General features: G+C 37.5%; 1 protein-coding gene across 2 annotated transcripts in view; it reads right to left on the bottom strand.

The window, feature by feature from the left end:
• NCAPG (non-SMC condensin I complex subunit G) overlaps positions 1–20124 on the bottom strand; it is a 28849-nt gene extending 8725 nt beyond the window's left edge. For both annotated transcript variants that reach the window (XM_068403591.1, XM_068403593.1), the window contains exons 1-13: positions 20014–20124; positions 19169–19378; positions 18057–18285; positions 16453–16598; positions 15418–15502; positions 12305–12497; positions 9866–10015; positions 7419–7559; positions 6331–6454; positions 3364–3453; positions 3024–3203; positions 2469–2579; positions 220–339 (exon numbers count right to left, since the gene is read on the bottom strand). In XM_068403591.1, coding sequence (XP_068259692.1) covers positions 220–339; positions 2469–2579; positions 3024–3203; positions 3364–3453; positions 6331–6454; positions 7419–7559; positions 9866–10015; positions 12305–12497; positions 15418–15502; positions 16453–16598; positions 18057–18285; positions 19169–19378; positions 20014–20124 — 1890 coding nt within the window. The remainder of the gene's footprint in view (positions 1–219; positions 340–2468; positions 2580–3023; positions 3204–3363; positions 3454–6330; positions 6455–7418; positions 7560–9865; positions 10016–12304; positions 12498–15417; positions 15503–16452; positions 16599–18056; positions 18286–19168; positions 19379–20013) is intronic.
• Positions 20125–20915: the final 791 nt, after the last annotated feature.

Below are 20915 nucleotides of genomic sequence, written 5' to 3'. Positions count from 1 at the left end.
ACAAAGGAAAGGCACGCTACTGCCAAGACACAATGTAAGCTTGAATATTAGTAGACATCAGAGAAATCTACATGAAACCACACCCTCCAGATCCAGATCTTGAGGAAATCAGGAATCACTGGTTCTCAAATAACATAACTATGTAGAATAGCTTGTTATAGATACAAGACTAGTTTTATTTACTTAGTCACACAGACCATTTCCCATCAGATGTTTTACCTGTAACAGCAATGCAAGCTGTTGTCGGGCAAATTCTTTGTTCTGAAGGGCACAGCAACCCAAACACAAAACTGCCATATTTCTCACAGCTGGATGGACATTAGTTACACCAGGAAGTATCTGGAAACAATAATATTAGACTTTATAATTGAAATACATAAATTGAAAATAAAAAACTGACTACTAAAATGTGCTCACCCTGAAACTAAAAATAATTTAGTTTGATATAGGATTGGAAAGTGGTAATTACTATATACTCTGTTCATCTAGATATAAACAGAAGCAGATTGAGTATGCTGTTTGAAATCAGCAATAAAATAACGGCAAAAATCACATTAGTGTTTTGCTTTGTGTTTGTTTTTAATAAATATTTGTTTTTGAACAAAATTGAGTTGACCATTGTGAAGTAAAAAAAACAAACACACAACAGCAAACCTACCTACACATTTCTTCATAAGAGACATCAGCATTCTTGCAGAGAAACAATACCCAGTTCCAAGTTGCAAAACACACATGCCACTTTCATGTACTTGGAATAGTTTTGATAAGACAATGGTAAAAATCCACACAAAAGAAAACCCAGACTAGACACAGGTTGAACACTACAATAGCATCATTTTATATTTTTGCATTTACTAAAGAGTTCAAGTTTAAACAACAACAAAGAAGATATCCCAAATCACGTAGTATGTGAAAATACAGCAGGAAAAAACAATGAAAGCAGAATCTTGGAGAAAAGTGGAATAAATAACAAATATGAAAATTAAAGAAAGACCTAATGAAAAAGAAAAGGCTTCTGGGGGAACACATCAACCCTGATTACGATTTCTAAGAATACTTCTATACCTCTGAAAGAAATCAGGTGTGGTTCCACTACATTTACGCTTATCTAAACTGTTGTTGCAATTTTGTTTGCAGTTTGAATTCTAAGAACGCCCAAACCGAGTCAAGTCATCTAGCCCATTGTGTCATTATCAAAAAAGATCAAAACCAAATTCCTATAGAGTATTACATAAACAGACTAAGTAAATACTTCAAGAATTCTTGTCAAGGTCCCAACAATTTGCAGCTGAGAGACACCAGAGCTGGGAGGCTGTTCCTATTTACCTAGTCATTCCATAGTATTTATTTTTCTTGAACTTGCTCAGTGTTCCTTGAAATTTATGCCAGTGTTGCCCATGCATACATTCTGTGACAAGAAATTCCACAGATTACATATCATGTGAAGAATCAACTCGTTTAATTTGTTTTGAGCTTGCTAGCTGCTAGCTTTATGGGGTGATCAACCAATCCTTATTCACTTTCTCCATAAAATGTCTCTCAGACCCTACCCCTAAGTCCTCTCTTCTCCAGGTTATGAAGAAGTAACCTATTTAGTCATTCTTCATATAGAAGCCATTCCATACTCTTCCTTGCTGCCCTTCTCTCGGCCACCTTCAATTCAAATATAAGCTTTCTACATAGATGGGATAAGAATTGTAGAGTATTCAGATATGGGTGCACCATGTATTCATACAATGTCATATTACTTTTTTGCCATTTTGTTTGCACACTCAGTAACAGTTAAAAGTCTGTGATATTTAGAAACGTTCATCTTAAAATCCATACCATTCACAATGAAAACTAGGAAGCATATCTCGCAGACTATAAGAGCCCTATAATGCCACTGCCTTACTTTTCAATATTGAAATATTTTGCTCTTCAAAGGTGCTAAGAAAACAGAGGGGGGCGAGTCCCCCCAGGCATCTTTCATTGTATGTGGAAGGGATGAAAGAAAGGTCTATATAAGTTCCAGCCTCTCCTAGATGAAAAGCTTTTGACTAGCTTAAAAAAACAACCAACAAACTGCAACAAAAAACCTGAAAGTTCTCTATTTCTCATAACTTCAGCTGATAGAAAATCCAAGTAATTAAAGTACAAGCAAGGGCAGCAAGCAGATGCCTAAGCACCACACTTGGCACAGTGTAACTCAGCCCTGTCTGACACTGCCATGCATTAGTCAAATATTTATCGTATTCCTGTTTTATTTTAGTGTCTGTCTGCCACAACCAGTTCGGAGCTCAGAACAGCATATCTGGACTACATCTCCAAGGCACTAGGTTCTGGGAAGGCTTAAAAGCACCAGACACAGCACTACTGATACAGCAAAGTGATAGTGAAATAATCACAAGCCATCCTGCCAGCACCTAAGGGCCATCTATGATGTATCCATTTTTATTATAATGTAAACAGTATTTATTCCTACATACCAGAGATTCAATCATTCCATTAATGGTTGGACCAATTCCTTTAGAAAGCGACATGATCTTCAGAAGCTCATAACACATCATCAGACACTTCAACAGCGTTTCAGGATCATTCTTCAAGTGGGTCAGGGAAAAGAGAAAACGGTTATTAATACAAATGGTGGCTGTGATAAGGAGAACTGGGACATTAATCATGATTTTTCCCTACCCAAATAAACATTTCTTCTCCACTACACATTAATCAAAATCTGTCTATAAACTACGATGAAAAAAAGAGATTCCGGTACATGTTTTCAGGTAGTTAAGAGTAAAAGCAGTAAAAACAAGACCCTTTTAGAATTCTTTAGTTACTCAAAGACGAGAGCAGTTTAACTGCAATCCATTTTTTGCTAGCGCATACCATCAGCTTCTATACATGCAGAAGAATACTAATACCATAAATGTTCATTCAGTTTTTAAAATTTAGATGATACAAGGCCAAACTGCACTTTCTTTTAAAGTTATGAATAAACATCAAAACATAACCAGCACTTGGGAATACCGGAAGGAAAAACAGACCTTCTCCACACGTATTTCTTTAATTTCAGGTTGCTCTGCTGCTTTTATCAGATCATTTTTTGTGTGTTCCAACTCAGTTATTTTCTCTTTTAATACTGATGCTCTATTAAAATCCTGTAGAGTAATGCATTCTTCCAAAGCTGCTTTTGCTTCAAAAAGTTTCACTTTTATTTCAGCCAACTGAAATATAAAGTAAAAAGAAAATTAATATAATACCATAACCTTCATGGTATTAGCCAACAATACACTATTGACACTAGCCAACAATACCTACTATATAAAACTCTTACTAGATGCATATGCTAAAAAAGATTTTTCTTGTCAACTAAGATCTGCTCACCTTAAGCTCCCGCTTTCTCATTTCAGCAACATCGACAGGCTGGTCGACTGTAACTATCGGCTCACGAACTTCTGATATAATTTCCGCAATCTATTGTTACAAATAATATATTAGCGTCATTAATTTTAGCTCAGATATCAGATACTAAGCATTTAACTTTTCCAAATTTAAAATACCATCCTTCTGAAAAAGTACTGAACATCTGTGCAGTTTTCCTTAACAGCTAATTCACTGCAAATAAATCCTCAATTTGACAATATATAGTCTAACCATGAAAGTCTAGTGTTTTCTACCATTTAGCTAGGTAAGCAAGAAAATAGAAGACTCTGTATCCATGAATAAGTTAAGCAGTTTCTATGCCAACAGTTCACAGGCACCATCTCCTCTAAGGCTGAACATATGCTTTAAAAAGAATTACCAGTAGCAAGAGTAAGGTTTTTCATCTGTTACTACTTCAGTCAAAATACAACTAAGAACACTACCATTTAAAGGTCTATAAACCACCATATGTAGTATAAGAAGCCACATAAGTAATTTAATTTCAAGCCAAATACATGTATAGAACTAGAAGCAGAACTAGGCTGAGAGCTTTTCAGTTGGTTAGGGGTTTTCTTTAAAGTCTTTACATTAATAAAAAAATGAGATGAAACACGAGGAAAACTAAAGACTGAATGAGACAGGATAGTCTTAATTTGATCTATCTTGTATCATATCACCTCACTTTAACATTCTCTTAATCTGCACCCAAATCAACAGAATGTATCGAATTGGTGTATTTCACTAGAATAATAGAAATGCACACATTTACTATTACTATTGTACTATAATGCTAAGATTATGTACGTACTATAATGCTAAGCTTACATAATGCTAAGATTATATATGTACTATAATGCTAGGATTTCTGTGCTGCTGGACAGGTTGAAACTCCAGTGTGAACTCGAGTCGACAGGACTGTGACCTGTGGATGAGTCCACACGGGAGCAGGACACCCCAAAGCATCTGTGGCCGTGGATAAGCCCATGCTAGAGCAGGAATATCTTGAAGCATCTGTGGCTGTGATTATGTCTGTGCCGCAGCAAGTATACCTCTGAAGGGATTGTGGCCCAAGGGTAAGTCCACGCTAGAGAAGGTACACCTCAAACCATCTGTGACTGTGGATAAGTCCATGCTGCAGCAGGTACACCTTGAAGCATCAGTGGCTGTGCATGAAGACATGCTGGAGCACCTCAAAGCATGTGGCCATGGATAAGACCACGACAGAGCAGGTACACCCCTGGAGGGACTGCAGCCATAAGTAAAGGCCATGTTACAGCAGGTTCACTCCTGAAGGGACTGTGGCTGTGGGTAAGGACATGCTGGAGCAGGTATATCTCTGAAGGCATTGTGGCCCATGGAGAAGGCCACGCTGGAACAGGTGCACCTCAAAGTGACTGCGGCTGTGGATAAGTCTATGCCTCAGCAGGTATACCCCTGGAGAGACTGTGGCTCACAGATAAGGCTCCACTTGGAGCAGGTACACCCCTAAGGGACTGCAGTCTGTGGATAAGTCCAAGCCAGAGCAGGGGCAAGGGGAGGAGTTCATTACAACATTAAACCCTACGGTCTGGTCCAAAGGGACCAGGGGTGGAGACTGTAATGGATATATCTTTAAATTGTTGTAATCTGTGATTTGAGTCGCATGTTATAGGAATTAGTATAGCAGGAACTACCTGAACCAGTGGAGGACAAGTCACACAAGGAGCAGTGCAACCGCAGCAGTGACCCAACCTGAGCTGGCTTTGGTGCCCAATAACTCCATGCAACACACCATCTCTTCTGTCCTGAGTGACCACCATAACAGATGGAGCCCAAAGTCATGGACTAAATGAACTCAATGGACATTTTGTAGACATTTTAAAGACATTTTATAGGGGCAGCCTATAGACTAAGGGAATTATATATGTGTATTCTATCAAAGGATGGGAAGGGTGGTGGGGGTTAATGAAGATGTATTGGATAGTATGGAACCTGAGCACAACATAAATGGTATGGAATAAGGAGTGGAGAATGTGCTGGTTTTGGCTGGGATAGAGTTAATTTCCTTCACAGTAGCAGTTATGGGGCTGTGTTTTGGATTTGTGCTGAAAACAGTGTTGATAATGCAGAGATGTTTTCGTTATTGCTGAGCAGTGCTTACACAGCATCAAGGCCTTTTCTGCTTCTCACACCACCCCACCAGCGAGTAGGCTGGGGGTGCACAAGAAGCTGGGAGGGGACACAGCTGACCCCAGCTTACCAAAGGGATATTCCATACCATATGACGTCACGCTCAGCATATAAAGCTGGGGAAAGAAGGAGGAAGGGGGGACATTCGGAGTGATGGCATCTTCGCAAGTAACCATTATGCGTGATGGAGCCCTGCTTTCCTGGAGATGGCTGAACATCTGCCTGCTGATGGGAAGTGGTGAATTAATTCCTTGCTTTGCTTTGCTTGCATGTGCAGCTTTTGCTTTACCTACCAAGTGTCTTCATCTCAACCCATGAGTTTTCTCACTTTTACTCTTCCGATTCTCTCCCCCATCCCACTGGTGGGGGAGTAAGCAAGCAGCTGTGTGGGGCTTAGTTGCCAGCTCAGGTTAAACCACAAGCCCTGGAAATGTACATTATCTTCACTTTGAATGTTCTAGTCAAACTTGTTTGGGTCTAACATGACAAAGGATTTTGAAACAGGCTGTCGAAGTGTAATACTTTCCTAATTGGAGGATTACATTTACAACACCAGACAAATACTCTTAAGGATCTTTAGAAAACCACAGCAGCTATGCCAAAAAAAAAAAAAAAAAAAATCTGGGGTGAAAACATAAATGCTTTTCCAAACTAAAAATACTTTAATTCTTGATATTTCTGTTACAAAGCTTCATAAAGGCTGTTTGATATACAGGGAAGGCAGAGCCTAGAAAACAATGAGCCTTTAGAATTACTTACAATTTGAATCCTCCTGTCATCATCCTCAACCACACTGAGTAATCTTTCCGTAAGCAGAGATATAAGGGCTGTTGAAGTTGCAGGTAGAATGAGAATCTTTTGTAAAGTAACTAACAGATGCTTTCTACATTAGAGAAAAAACAAAAAATTTGTTTGCTTATTCAAGAAAATGGAAGATATAAGAGTTAATATATAACCCACTTTGAGTTAGTGTGAAGACTTAACGATACATTATAAGAGAAACTTCTCTATAGCTGTATTAACTGCTAAATACATATTCTTACTTAGCAACATTTGTCTTTTCCTGATTTTACCTCATTTCTCTTGATTAGAAAATGCTTAATTTTTTTATCAGGTGTCACTACTGTCCAATGAAAGGTCATATGAGCAGAAAACAGTCAGAGTATCAATACTGTAGAATGCTGTCATAGAAATTACCTGGCTGGAAACTAAAAAAAAAAATTACAAGTTAAACTATCCTGCCAGTCTAGCATTACATATAAAGCATTCCATATATTGCTGTTACGATAGTACAAACACAGCAATTTTTCATAAAATGCCTGTGATGGTATGAACTTCCAAATTTATTCACTCTTATTACTTCACATCAAAAGGCTGTTCAAATTATAGGAATCAGTTAACAGAGCCCAATTGAGCTTAGCATCTAAAACATCTGTAACCTTTTAGGTCTTAGCAGACTGGGCTTAAAAATGTAAGAAACACACAAGCTACTTACTACAAGTCATCTGCTAAGAAGTAATCCATTTATCTCCTTTAATTTTTTATATACTATGTACCAAATGAACAGTCTTGTAACTTCATAACATCAAGAATACGTTATGAAAACAACTGAATTTGTTCTCCCCAAACAATGTTGTATCTGCATTAAAACTCATTTTCCCATAAAAGTAAGCAGATGACATTTGGCACGCTTTGGGGAACAATTCCAAGACCATGCCTTTTTTCCCAGCTAGCATTAGAACTGTATTTTGTCTGTTTGATCAGGTTATTTTCCCAACAGAGACTATGCCTGTCCACAGGCATGAGTGCCATAAGCTAAATAACACAGATTTTATATTTAAGTATACCTTCCTCCCTCTTCCGTGGTATCCATGCAGCCTATGATACGAATCAGTTGCTGGCCTATAAATTCTTTCGTCATCAGGTTTTCAAAACAAGCAAAGTCTTCTCTTTGTTCTTCAGTAAGAACTGGCATATCTTGAAGGTAACTGAATCCAAATTGAATAGATATCATTACATTCAGAATCATTGTTGGAAAGTAAAAAAAAAATGCACACAAAAACCCCAACCAAACACCTATCCCTAAAAAAAAATCCAAACCCCCACCACTTTCCTGTCCTGTAAAAAAAAGTGGTTACTTTAGTTACAAACCTTCAAAATTAATGTTTGTGTTCTCCTTTTCATAGTTCCATAAAGTTATTTATAGCAAATAATGTACAGTTTAAAAATAATGCACTTCATTAAAAAAAAAATCCCTTGTTTGAGAATGCAAAACCATAAGAAACCAAAAATGACAAGTTATGCTTGTACAGGCAGCATCTTAGGAATAAATTTATACATGTACCGTTTTTCATATATACAACTAGTATTTTTCTGCTTATTTAGGTACTATGTATTCTTCTACATGTTCAGAAGTGTTATATTGCCCACAAGAGAAAATACAAGAAAATCATTAAAGTGGGCAGAGAATTTTAAATTCTTCATCTGATCGAGTATGCCATCCCAGAAGAACAATAATCTGTTGTCAGATACACTCAGCCACATAGTACGGAAAGTGTAATCAGTTTGATCTGTTTCTTTCTTTTTCTAGAGTCATTGTTCTTTTATCAAAATTTTATGCATCAACGAGAGCATGCATGTTCAGAAAATCTAGAGTGAAACATATCATGTACAAAATTCAATACTGAGTATATAACATTCAAATACTGATATTATCTGTGAAAAAGATGCTTATTTTTACCACAGCTTTGCATATACTTTTCAGCAACAGCTCATTAAATTTATCAAATTTTTAAAATTTCTTCAAAGTTAGGACAAAAACTTTGCATGTAGCTACTCTTTAAGAACATCTGAAATTACAACAATGTAGGCAGCTGTTTCTGATCATTTAACAATCATGTTACCTGTACCTGATAATAGTGAAATATCTGAATGAAGCTTACAATCCTGCATTTTTTCTTAAGTATCGATCACTTGCAGTTTCTTGCTCCTCCTAACTGATATACTCTTATAGTGTAAATCAAGACTTTCATTGCACAATTGCAAATCTTACCTGAAACAACTGGTGGCACAGCTCACCAATGAATAGTTTAACAGTTGATACTACAAACAAGTACCAGCAAACCTAATTAATCTTACTCAGCGTCTTCCTGAAGGGGAAGATAATTGAAAGTATATTGAGTAAGATCAGATGGATGAAAAAAAAAACCTTTTTTTTTGGGGGGGAGCACAATTTTTTTATGGACTCTTCAATTAATTATGAATTAATAAATTTACACCCATCAGACTAGATCCACGTTTCAAAATCAAGGAAGCACAGACACTTCATTTATTAAAAACTTGTGAAACGTGTTGGCACATTCCACATTGAAAAGTAGCAATGATTTGTATGAGTACTACCAGTATACTACACCCACTGAAGTGAGAAAAGAAGATGCATATTTTTAATTGGAAACGTCTATCAAAACAACGTGGTTTTCAGCAGATCTGATTTATAATCATTTCAGGAAGCTTCAATCTACAAGTACAATACCTCAGTTAAGATTTCTCAGCATTCTCCATTCTCACATAAATTCTGTTCAAATTTTACATTAAGACTAAAGTATTCCACTGAGACAAAAAAATTTACCTTTCTTCACTTCGGTAAAACTATTGACTTAACAAAACATTCATTGGTTTTGCTTGATTATACATTTTGTAATTGGCTCATTTAGCAGCTCTGTCACTGCCTTCAAACATAAGGTTTTGGGAAGCATGCCTGTCTGATCAGGGCAAAGAGAAGGGAATGAACTTTCAGTTTCAAAAACACTTCTCTGGGGACAGGAGCCAAATTTTACTTTATTTTCACAAGTTACAACAATGAAAAAGTATCAGTTTCTGCAAGGTCTAAAAAAACCTCTTTCTGCAAGCTCTTTACAAACATACAGCAACCTACATACTAACAGATGGACAAAGGGTAGCTGCATATTACTGAACAGTTATTCTATCTTAAATGCAAAGAATTCTATGCTATTGATCTACCAGTCCATCTTGCTGATAATTCATGAGAAAGGATATTCCAAAAATTGTTTTCAAGTTCTAAATTTGCTTTTTACAGTTTTTGTTTAGAGAAGTAAATCTTCTCAAAAATCTAAAAAAAAAAATTAAAAAAAAAAAATCACTGCTCAAGCACAACTTCAGCTTTGGAGGAAACATGAATAGTTGAATAAAAAAAAAAAACATTCTCTACTTCAAAAACAACAAAAAAAAAACCACTATTCTAGTAGTAAGAGATTTATTTTTAAATGGAATGTACCTTAATAAATAATCTGCATATATAGCTGGTTCTGGCAACATCTGTTCTAGTAAATCTTCACCTTCTTCACCTTTTGATTTTAGATATTCACAAAGACATCTCCAATATAACACATTCTCAGCTGTTAAGTCTTCCAGTGGAATCACTTTTCTAAACAAAAACACATAAATAAATACAGAGAGATAAATAAAATAGGGTCAAAGACAACAAATGCACAGAAATATATTATTTCCTAAGATGAAAATAGAATCCTGTCAAAGGTATTCTCCAGAGAAATACTTAAAGACTGGCAAAAATTTCCACTTCCTTAAGTGAGGACAGAGTTAAATCAAAGCTGTTCATATCAGTTTGCCGAAAGATTCTGCTCAGCCCTTCAGACCTCCTAGAGCAACCACCCAAGTACTTGAACTCTATGAAACATTGTTATCACTGTACAAGTCTGAAACTGAACTCCATCTGCAGAACTGCAACAACTGCATTAAATTATTTTTCAGCTTGTGTTTATGAATTGTTTCTTCTGTTCTTAATACAAGATCTTCACACAATATTCGGTAGCAATCATAGTATGGCAAATGCAAAAATAGAACTGCTTCTCAGCATCTCTGTAAGCTCATCCTCCGTTTGCCAGTCATACGACCCCCACTCATAGTCTTAAAATCATCATCTTTTCCATGCTAAGCATGGCATATAATCTTTGTTTTCAGAAGTAGAACATTAAGTTATGCATTAATTCTACCTCAAAACAGAAAAGACAGCATATCACTGGCAGTGGTACTTTTCACTCCCTTGAATCCCATTTTACTTGCAAACTATCAACAATTTTGGTTTTCCTTTTAGGTCCCTCACACACACACACAAAAAAAAAAAAAACACCAACAAAAAAACCCCAGCAACATGTAGATGAAAACTGATCATATAATGGCTTTGTAAATTTAACAAACGGAAATCATAAGACTTCAAAAATCTAAGCATTTCTCATACTGATACTGCATCACTCAAGCTGTAGTCAGAATCATACAAGAACAAGCCTCATATTTTCCATAAATCAAATAACTTTATTACAAGTTGAATAATTTCACTCACTGCTCAAAATGTCATCAGTCTAACAGATCTACTTCTTAAAAAAATTCTCAGTTAGCCCAGTCTTTCAGAATGGAAACTCATTTTGTGCAGGATCAAAAGTCAGACTGACAAGTTCATAACTATATAAATTCTTCCTTTGAACCTCTTAAGATATTGGCACATTTTCAGAGGCTGTAAGAAAGTTATTTCACCATTATTGGTGTTTTTTAAAGCCAGACAGGCCCAGATCTATAGCTTTGGAGTGCAATGCATGTAGCATCTACTGATTTCAAAACATGTCACAACCTATTACTAGAATGCAAGACACTTCCTATTGTCCTATGCAAGACACATTACACATTTTCCCCCAAAGCACAGAATAAGATTTTGTTATCACTTTTTAATCAATGACAATGTCACTGAAGTTTCTTATCTGAGATTAGACTCCTACCACTGTTAATCACTCCACTCTGGTTGCCTCAATTAACTCAGACTGTTTCTTCTCACACCTTTTTGCCTCCCTTAGCAATCTCCTACAACTTCGAATTTCTTGTTTTCTTCCCTCCTTCATTTTTGCTTTATGGACCTTAATATTCATCACGCCATCTCCCTCATAGCTTAGGAACTCACTCAGTCAAATTCTACCAAACATTACCACAGGAAAAGCCTCTAAGATACCAACTTCTGTCAAGCTCCATTGATATAAGTAAAATACCTCTAAAAGAAGGCTGAAACACGAGCCAAATAATTCCATTATGATTGATTCTCCAAACAGTTCATCAATAACTGAACCATCCCCAAATTGTGCTGCCTCTAGCTCAGGAACAAGGATAGAGGGAAGCCAAAGAGGACTAGGAAATATGTGAGAAAGACCATTACTGAGAGGGAGGAGGAACAGGAGAAAAGGAGCTTTTCAGTATCATAGGTTAAAAGAACAGAGGAAAATACAGTTATAGGGGTAAACTAGAGCATTGACTTTGTTGTAAGCTGTACAGACAGTACAGGAAATAAACCAAATTAGACTCTAAGTCATTACTTATAGAAAAGCTTGTTTAGTTGATTAATTTACTGCCACTTAAATTCTAAGAGTGTGATTTTTGGGGTGTTCAAGAAACAAGAAGTCAAAGACATTTTTCATTTTTTCCTCTTGCTAATCTGGCACAATCATTTTCAGCTGGTGAACACAGATCTTTTAAGAAAAAAGTGTATCCAAAACACTTAAGCAGACAAAAACCAGGGAGACATCATGGCTTACACCACAATACCAGTCTTTTATCACAGGTAATAATTACTCTGCTCCCTATTTAAATATAACCTTTAATTTAATATTCTATAAAAAAATATTCATCTTTTGGAAATGAAAACTGATCGGCATACCTGCTGTCAAGGTTTTTACAATTCTGAACTAAGTCATAAAGTGGAGATAATGAAAATATAGCATTTAGTACTGGGATGGCCACTTCTGGGCAGTTTTCCACATCCAGTCGATGAAGCAATTCCAAAACATCCCCTTCAGTCAACTGTAACCAGGCTTGAAGCAGCTTCTTCTTCATTACCTCCTTCACAACATCTAATAATACAGGAATTTAAACGGTTTAAAATATTAAAGGTCAAAAAATACTAAGTTTTCAACATACTTTTACAAATCATTTTTCTATAGAAGGCTTTTTGGAAAGAAATTATTATACAGCTGAGCTTAATGTTACCTTAGAAAAAGAAAAAAAAACACCAACAAGAACTACCTGTGGAGCACTACTACATTTCTAAGGCAACTTATTTTCCCCCCCGCCCAGGGAATAAAAAAACCCCTTCTATCCAAAAAACGTTACATCTAAAGACAGCAGCTCAACCCAGAAAATCTACAAACCATGAACTCTTGTAGAGCAAGGAAATATTCTGGGCAAGCATTGTTATATACGTGCTCTGTTTCAGGCCACTTCTGGAGGCAGGATACTACTACACAGACCTTTGGTCTGAACTGCCACACAGAATTCTTGTATGAATTCAATTATTCAACTGGATTATGAAATTAACATAAAGATACTTTAAGTCCCTCCTCTCCATTGCCACAATGAACAAATAGTTTCTGGATCAGTAGAGTACTATTTAATCAAGGAAAAAAGTATTTACGGGAACATCTAGAATACGTACATCTTTAATACATACACACTGATTTAAAGCAGGGAAGTAGAAAGGCTAACAATCTGGTGGAAGTAAAAACATAACAACTAGGGAGCAATACAAGTATGCTCTTAGGACCTTTCAGAAAATAATATCCCATATAAGGAAAAAATAAAGTCCACACACACTGACGACATTCACCTTTCCTCTTATATGTTACTTACGATAATAAAGACAGCACTGAAATATAGTCAAGAGTTCAGAAAGAGCTGTAAAAATGCCTTGAAAGTGCTAAACTAAGGTCTTGAGAAACCTCTCCAAGAAGGTGAAAAGCATAAACTAGTAGAATGTAGTAGAATGAAAGAGAATGAGAGTGGAGAATTGACAGCTGAATGCATCCTGAAAAGCAGAACTAAGAGAATCTGGATTACGTCTTTTAGGTCTTGTTTAATTATAAACCTTCTTCTGAAGCCGATATGGAAAAACATCCAAAATTTCAACCCAGCAAACTTGAATGAGCAAGTTCCTCTCTTGTTAGCTTGAGAGTTACTCAGATAAACTAATTCAATAAAGATACACATATTCAAGGTTATAGAATTTGCAAAACAGATCAAAATGAGGGAATACTAGTGGATGTATATATAAATGCAGCCAGTGTGGAACACAAAATCTTTTATCCAGCAAAGAGCACAGGATATCAAAGATATCAGTGAGGCCACATGCCCTGGTAGATAGTTTCCCTTGTGATTCTAGGTGTCAAGAAAAAGAGCAAGTCCTTAATAGCTGGGATGAAGAATCATCCTAAGGAAGAAATGGACATCAGCAGAGAAAGTATTTTCTCTGGATCATAAAAAAGGCAGTTCTTTATGTTGAACCCTCAGTGTTACTGAAATACTGGCCATGTAGAAAGGCTGTACCTTCTCACTAAGGGAATACAGCAAATCCTTGTTCTTGACAAGTGAAAGATCACAGGAAAAATAGTGGAGGTAGCTTCCCCCCCAGTTTTGAAAGATTACTGAAACAGAAGCACATTCACCCTAAGACAGAAGAATTATCTGTCAAGAGCAAGGATTATTGGGGGGGGAAAGAGGCAGCCAGCAGACAAGCAGCAGCTAGTTAAGTCAAACAGCAAACTAGTATACTGATAAGAAATAGTAATTCAGAACATAAGTTTTTCACTGCTGGACTTCAAAAACAAAACCTGACAAACTTCATTAGACTACTATAGAACAATTCAGGGTAGGTGAGGAAAAATGCTAATGAAAACTTATTATACAGAAGGAGGACTTCTTTTTAAGTGTAGTTCTATAGAGCATAAGAAAGCACTCAGCTGATCCTCTGTTCCTTTGCTGTCAAGAACATGATCCCAAACTAGCCAAAAAGAAAGGTAGATCAAAAAAACCCACATGCACATATGACACCTTTAAGAGCTCCAGTTACGAATGAACACAGTACTTTTGTCTTGTTCTTTAAGTGAATAACCACATAGGTCATATTTCTCACAGTTCACAACCAGCACACCACTAAGCAAGGAAAATTCCCAGAGTAAAATTCAACAGGACTTAGTACAGACTTTCCAAAGCATGCGGATAACACAATAGCACTTCATAAAACTGGCAGCTTTTATTGCAAAATGCATGTATATAATTGCTATTGTTGGAAAAAAAAAAAAAAAAAAAAGCCATGTTCTATGTAGGCAGGCCAAAATTGTCTCACTCAAATGCATGTGACCTTTTGATCTTTTGGCAACACCACCACAATTATGGGTACATTCGGAATGGCTCTTTATATAAAAATAATACAGTAGAGAAGACATCAAATACAATAAAGCTGCTTCATAATGAAATTAATGATGGTCAATCAAAAATTCATTAAAAAAAATCAAGCTAGTTAAACAAAAGACTAACCAGCTGAGAAGATTTCTCTCCGAAAGCACACAGGAAACATTTTCAAACAATTATCAAACTGATATGAATGTCTACATTCCAATTATTTAATATATTTATTAGTTACAAAAATATCTGTAATGAAACGTTTCAAAATACACTGATTTAAATAATTATATTTTTCTACTTCTGTGTTTAATTACATTGTTGGTTTTTAATAGCATTTGGTCCTATTTTAGAGCTCAAGGGCTTTCAAGTTTTTTTTTACAGTGCAATCCTTTTCTGGTTTGTCCACTATAAGGGGACTGGAAAACCACAGCATCAAGCAGAATTTCTTGTGCTTAAACATTTCCTGGTACCTCGTGACTCCCTTTGGGCTCCTTTATTGTTGCCATCACAGCTTCCACAGAAGTCATGCCCAAAACATCAGAAAGTATTCTCTCAAACATTTGTATTAAGATGTTAAAAAAGATGATCTCTTACCAGATCTGTCATTAAGCCCTTGCTGCAACAATTTTACTCTCTGTGCTATTGACAGAGCTCTCATGTGAACTTTTTCTGCCAAAACCTTAAAAAAAATTAAGACATTAAAACACATTTCTACAAATAATAACAACTGAATTCATCAACTACCTGTGGTTTTAAACGCTCAGTTTTATCCATCCACAGAAATCATAAGTCAATAAAAGCCTGTAATACCTACACCATCAGCATTGTAGCAATACATTAACAAGCAGATTCTTGTGCACGGAAGAAAATGTAAAATAAAATAAAGTAAGAATAAAGTTAACAGATAGCTTAGAAGCATGGCAGCTCCGCTTGAATGCAACACCTGGATATGAAAACTATTCTCTCTCTTCAAAGCTCCAAGAGCAATGAATACCTGCAATGAAACGACTGAAGTATGTACTTTTTTCAAAGCCTAGTAACACGGAGATTCGGTTAAAAAATAGAATTTAATCTAAGTTAAGAGAGAACAGAAGATGGTTCTGCATGAAAATATTGAACATCTTAAGATCTTGCCTAAGATGCCTGCACAAGAAATATGCATAGTAGCATACCTTCTTGCCCTTACCTCTACATATAAACATAAGTAATGTTTGATACTTCTCAAAACTGGAATACCAAAAATATGCAAAATTTTTACACTGGCATTGCTGTGATCCTAACTTTACTTAATTATCTATTATGTAATAATAGAGAAGAAAATTGCTTCACAAACATCACAAAATGCATAGATAGAAAACAACAGACCGTAAACATAATTTATACTTTTACTGTATGATCCTGAAGAGCTGAGTTCTATCACAAAAGTAATTTCTGTCAAGCAAGTTCTGCAGTTAAGTTCAGAGGATTTAACTTGAAAACTTGTATTAAATCACTCCCTTCTCAAAATTCTGGTACAGGAAAATAAATTATTTGACCGTTCTTAGTGTTTAACCAGTGAAATATAATAAAAGATTTAAAGCCTTCTTCCTAAGTCAGTCTTTGAAATTAATATTAAGTGATCCAATTTACCTCATATGCCAGCTTCCTGACAGCTTCCTTTACATCCATAGTGCGGCCTACAATTTTTGGCAAAGTCCTTGCTGATGGAGCAATACATGACAGCACTGCACGCCTCACTTCTGAATTTGAATCATTTTCAAGCAACGTGCTGTAAACTGAAAGTAAAATACTCATAACAATGCTTTCATAAGAGTTTGAAACATTATAGAAAAACAGAAAATACTCAAAAAAAAAAAATCAGCAGTTGTTATTATATTAAAACCCCTTCCCCACCCCTGCGTAGCTCATACAAATTCAGGGAACAGTTTCAGGTCACAACCCCAAGATTTTATGGCAATTACATGCTGAGCTATGATCTCAAAAGAAATTCAACTACGAAAACAGTATTTGCACTCATAAGTAGGATCTTCAGTTGATAACTCTGAAAACTGCTACTCTAGATCCCACCTATAAATAACCACTTCGTCATTTACTGGACACAAAACAAAACCCTTCCAAATGTTGGCTCCTTAAGACCTCTATTCACTGGCTATACATCCTCATTACCTTTGAGGTAGATCCTCAAATTTTCCTATAAATGGAAAACTGCAAACTCCATAAAGCCTACCAAAACCCAAATAGTAAATCTCTCATGTAATGCTTTTTGTTATATTCTTGACCCTTCTTCAAAATTAAAAGGAACAACAAAAATAATTTAATCAGAGAATACTCGAATTCATCTTCTTCCTCTGTGAGATTATGACTGACTATGAAATTATGTGCTCCTAAATAAGCAACTTATAAACAAACACTTGGAAAATATAATTTCAAAGAAGGTACCTTAACAACAAAAAAAAACCCAGCTAACTTACTCTCTTCACAAAAGACAGCATATAAAGTTTAATCAGGGCACAGTTTACACAACAGCAACTGTGCCGTTACAAACCTACAGTCCATCTACCTTGAGGCAATGGAAGTAGAGGCTTAGTCAAGAATCATACCATACACAAAGAAACCCACAAACGGCACAAAAACAGCATCAAGAAACCTGGATTACAGAGGTGCTGGTCTCTTGCAGGAAGAAAGATGAGATTCAAAAAAAAAAAAAAAGGCACACCAAAAAAGCATAGGTCAACAATGTCAGTAACCAGTTTGCCTCTCATGGTGCAGACAGCCATAGTTTTAGGCAAAATTAGTTTTTATATTATCATCTCTCTCCTCAAAGTGTTTTTGTACAAATCCAATTAAATTAATAGTCCAAAAGGATCCTTAGAGGGTAAGGACTGTGCAAGCATATATCATATCTCCACCCCAATTCACAACACATTATTATTCTCGTCATCCTTCAGCTACATTCAGTTCATAGAATAGCCTGAGCCCAATATGATTTATCTGGCATTTAATCTCCAGTGGACCTCTCCTTTAAACAATTCTGTCTTTTCCCCTTGAACACACACAACTCTTGCATCTACAACCTCCTCTGGCAAAGAGCTCCACAGCTGATGAATTATTACAAGAATACCCTTTAAGATTTGTTTACTCAATGCTTTAAAAAAATGCATAAAAAGGTTTTAAAGTAATGTAAATCAACAAATGTTGATCTTAAACAAAAGAAAAAACCCAAAACTACTTACTATTAATAACAGGACAGTTTTCATCCTTAGGATCTTGAAGTCTCGACAGAGCCAAGACAGCTTGAATTCTCACATTTGAAAATTTATCTTTAAGTCTAATCAGCATAGCTTCATTAATTTTATCAAATAAATCATCATCAATCTGGGCATTCTCCGGCATACTTCCCAAAATCTTATTAACAAGCTGGCATGTTCGAAACCTAACTGCATGGCTGTTCGCATTGTGAGACTTAGGGAAAGGAAAAAAAAAAAAAAAGTATTCTTATAATCACACTTTTCTTATTTCCAACTAAAGGCTGTTAATATGCACATGTAAGTAGTTAATATTCTATACAGTACATGAAATATGCACTTCGGTATTTCAAAAGCTTTTCCTATTTAAGCTTATTTTTAATAAGATTAAAAAGTCACAGAACTGGAAAACAATTATGGCCCATCACTTATATCAATGGCACTTTACATAATTAGCAATGCCTTCACAACGGAAGAAACATGCTTACCACTCAGTGCGGACTACAGTACATTAGCTAACTTACCCTCTGTCTCCATAAAACATTAGAATAAACAAAGAAGCTATTAGCAATGATGACTAGTGATCTTGGCCTGACCAATAATTTTCCATGTCAAAACACTAGTTTAAGAAAATGTAATTCTGCTTGTGTTTTCATGCCATTGGAACTGCTGAACTTCCTTCTATATAACACTTGCAGTAAGCAAAAAGGAATAATACATATGCCAACCATACCTGTATGAAAGATATTTTAATATTTTTACTTATCAAAGAAACAGTGTAAATTCATTTCCACAACACTTCAACAATTTCACACTTATAAATGCACCTATAGTAAATCCTATAATGACACATCTGACAGCCAGATAAGAAAATAGTTGGTATCTTCTCACAGGACTAACTTTTGAAATCCAGTTGTTTGGTTATTGGGGGCGGGGGGAGGGGTTGGGTTTGTGGGGGTGGCATTACTCGTAAAGCACTAGCTTTGCCTTGCTTTCACTTTTTAAGTTTTAGTTTGTAGGTATCATCGAGCACCATTAAGTTTTCCCCACTGCATGAATTTTCCATTTGTTATGTTAAAAATTTAATAGTGTTACTGTACCTCAAGCAGAAAGTTAAATACATAATTCAGAAGCAAATTATCTTCTTCTCCTTCCTCACTATCGTCCTCTTTCTCCATTTGATAAAATGAAGTAACAAATTTAGCCACAAAATTGATCACTTGTTCCACTGCCGGTTCCCGTTTGTAGATTATCATAGCATACTTAAGGAAATTAATGAATTTTTCATTAAAATCTTTCTTATCTTCCAACTGAAAAAAAAGTAAAAATCACACCATAACAAGAGATAACTACCTGGTTCATCTTTCAAAAGCAGTACTGCAGAAAAATAAAATAAATGGCTTTATAATTGACAGCTTCCATTCAAATTTTTAAAGCACTAAAGCCAGCCGTTAGGGCACACTTGCTGTTACACACTCTTCACTTAATATGTTGCTTTAACTCCACAGCAGATATATGTCTTGATCGCTGGGATCCATTCTGGAGTTTATATTTACCTGCGAACAGGTTTCAGAACGGCAATCGACACCCTCATCCATTATTATCCTGTGTCACACCTACTTGTCGGGTATCCAAACACCTTCCAGCAACATCATTAATACCTGCCGTGGGCTGTTCTTACGCCCACGTTCGCAGGAGACAACTGAGTATAAGTTTAGCGTGTGGCTTAGAGGTTTGTTGTTTTGGTTTTTTTTTTTTTTCCTGAAGTCGCAGGGCTCCTCTTGGGCATACCAGCTGCAACGCTTGTTTTAGGGGAAACAAAGCCGAAGAGGGCCTCTGTCCCCCGACGGAAAAGCAGGACAGCTCCTGAGGGCCCTCATTTTCCCCTCAGCCCGGTGGGTCACCGCTCCTCCCAGCCGCTGGCACGCCCCAAGGGCGGGCGTACCTGGTTATAGGTGCTCTTTAAAGCCACAACAAGCTTCGCCTGGTTCTGGTGAGGCTTCTGGGCCAGCTGAAAGGCTTCTTTGATTTGCAGTAGCTTCTTTTTTGCTCCCATGGCTACACGACTCCCCTGCTCCGGACTCCCGTAGCTCAGAGCCGCCCCGGGAGACGAACAGCTGCTGCTCCCGTGGCAGGGCCCTACGGCCTAACGGCGGAAGGGGCGCCCACCGCAAGCGCACAGAGGCTCCCGCCCAACAGCCAGGCCAGGCCAGGCCAGGCCAGGCCAGGCCGCCCCTCGCCTCCCGCTCCAGCCGCGGGGCTGCCGCCGCAGACCGGCCCCCGCCCGCCGCCGCCGCGCGCGCACCAGCAACGGCCACAGCGCCCGCGCCACAGCTTCAAACTCGGCGCGAGCACCGCTCCCGGTCTCGCGAGAAATGGGGAAGGAGGGAGGAAGAGGGAGCGCGTACTCGTCTCCGCGCGCTGGCGGCGGGGCGGGGCTTGGGCCGTGCCGGGCGGGCAATGGCGGGCGGCCCGGCGGAGTGGCCGTTAGCCGGGGAGCGCGCGGGAGGCGCTGCGCCGCCATCTTCCTCTGGGGCGGGCTGGGAGGGAGAGGGGAGCGGCTGGGGCGGCGCAGGGCTGCGGCCGGATGCGCCTCCGCCTCCTGGGACGCGTTCACGGCCCGAGCCGCTGTTTCCAAGCAGGCTGGGTATCAGCCCTGCTGCGGCTGAGGAGAAGCGGCGGGCAAGAGGATTTCCGGAATGTATGTTGGTGCAAAATAGTTGAATAAGCCTGACAAACTCTGGCGTTGCCCTCAGCCACTCTCCCAAAGTCCTCTCCGGACGTGATCGTCTGGAAAAATGAGCATACTTGCAGTTTGTAAACGGGAGCCTTACACCGAAGCAATGG

This window comes from Nyctibius grandis, chromosome 6 (genome assembly GCF_013368605.1).
Source record: "Nyctibius grandis isolate bNycGra1 chromosome 6, bNycGra1.pri, whole genome shotgun sequence".
Lineage (NCBI taxonomy): Eukaryota > Metazoa > Chordata > Aves > Nyctibiiformes > Nyctibiidae > Nyctibius > Nyctibius grandis.
Note: the sequence above shows the minus strand (reverse complement) of the source record. Positions and strands in the feature narration are given on the sequence as shown.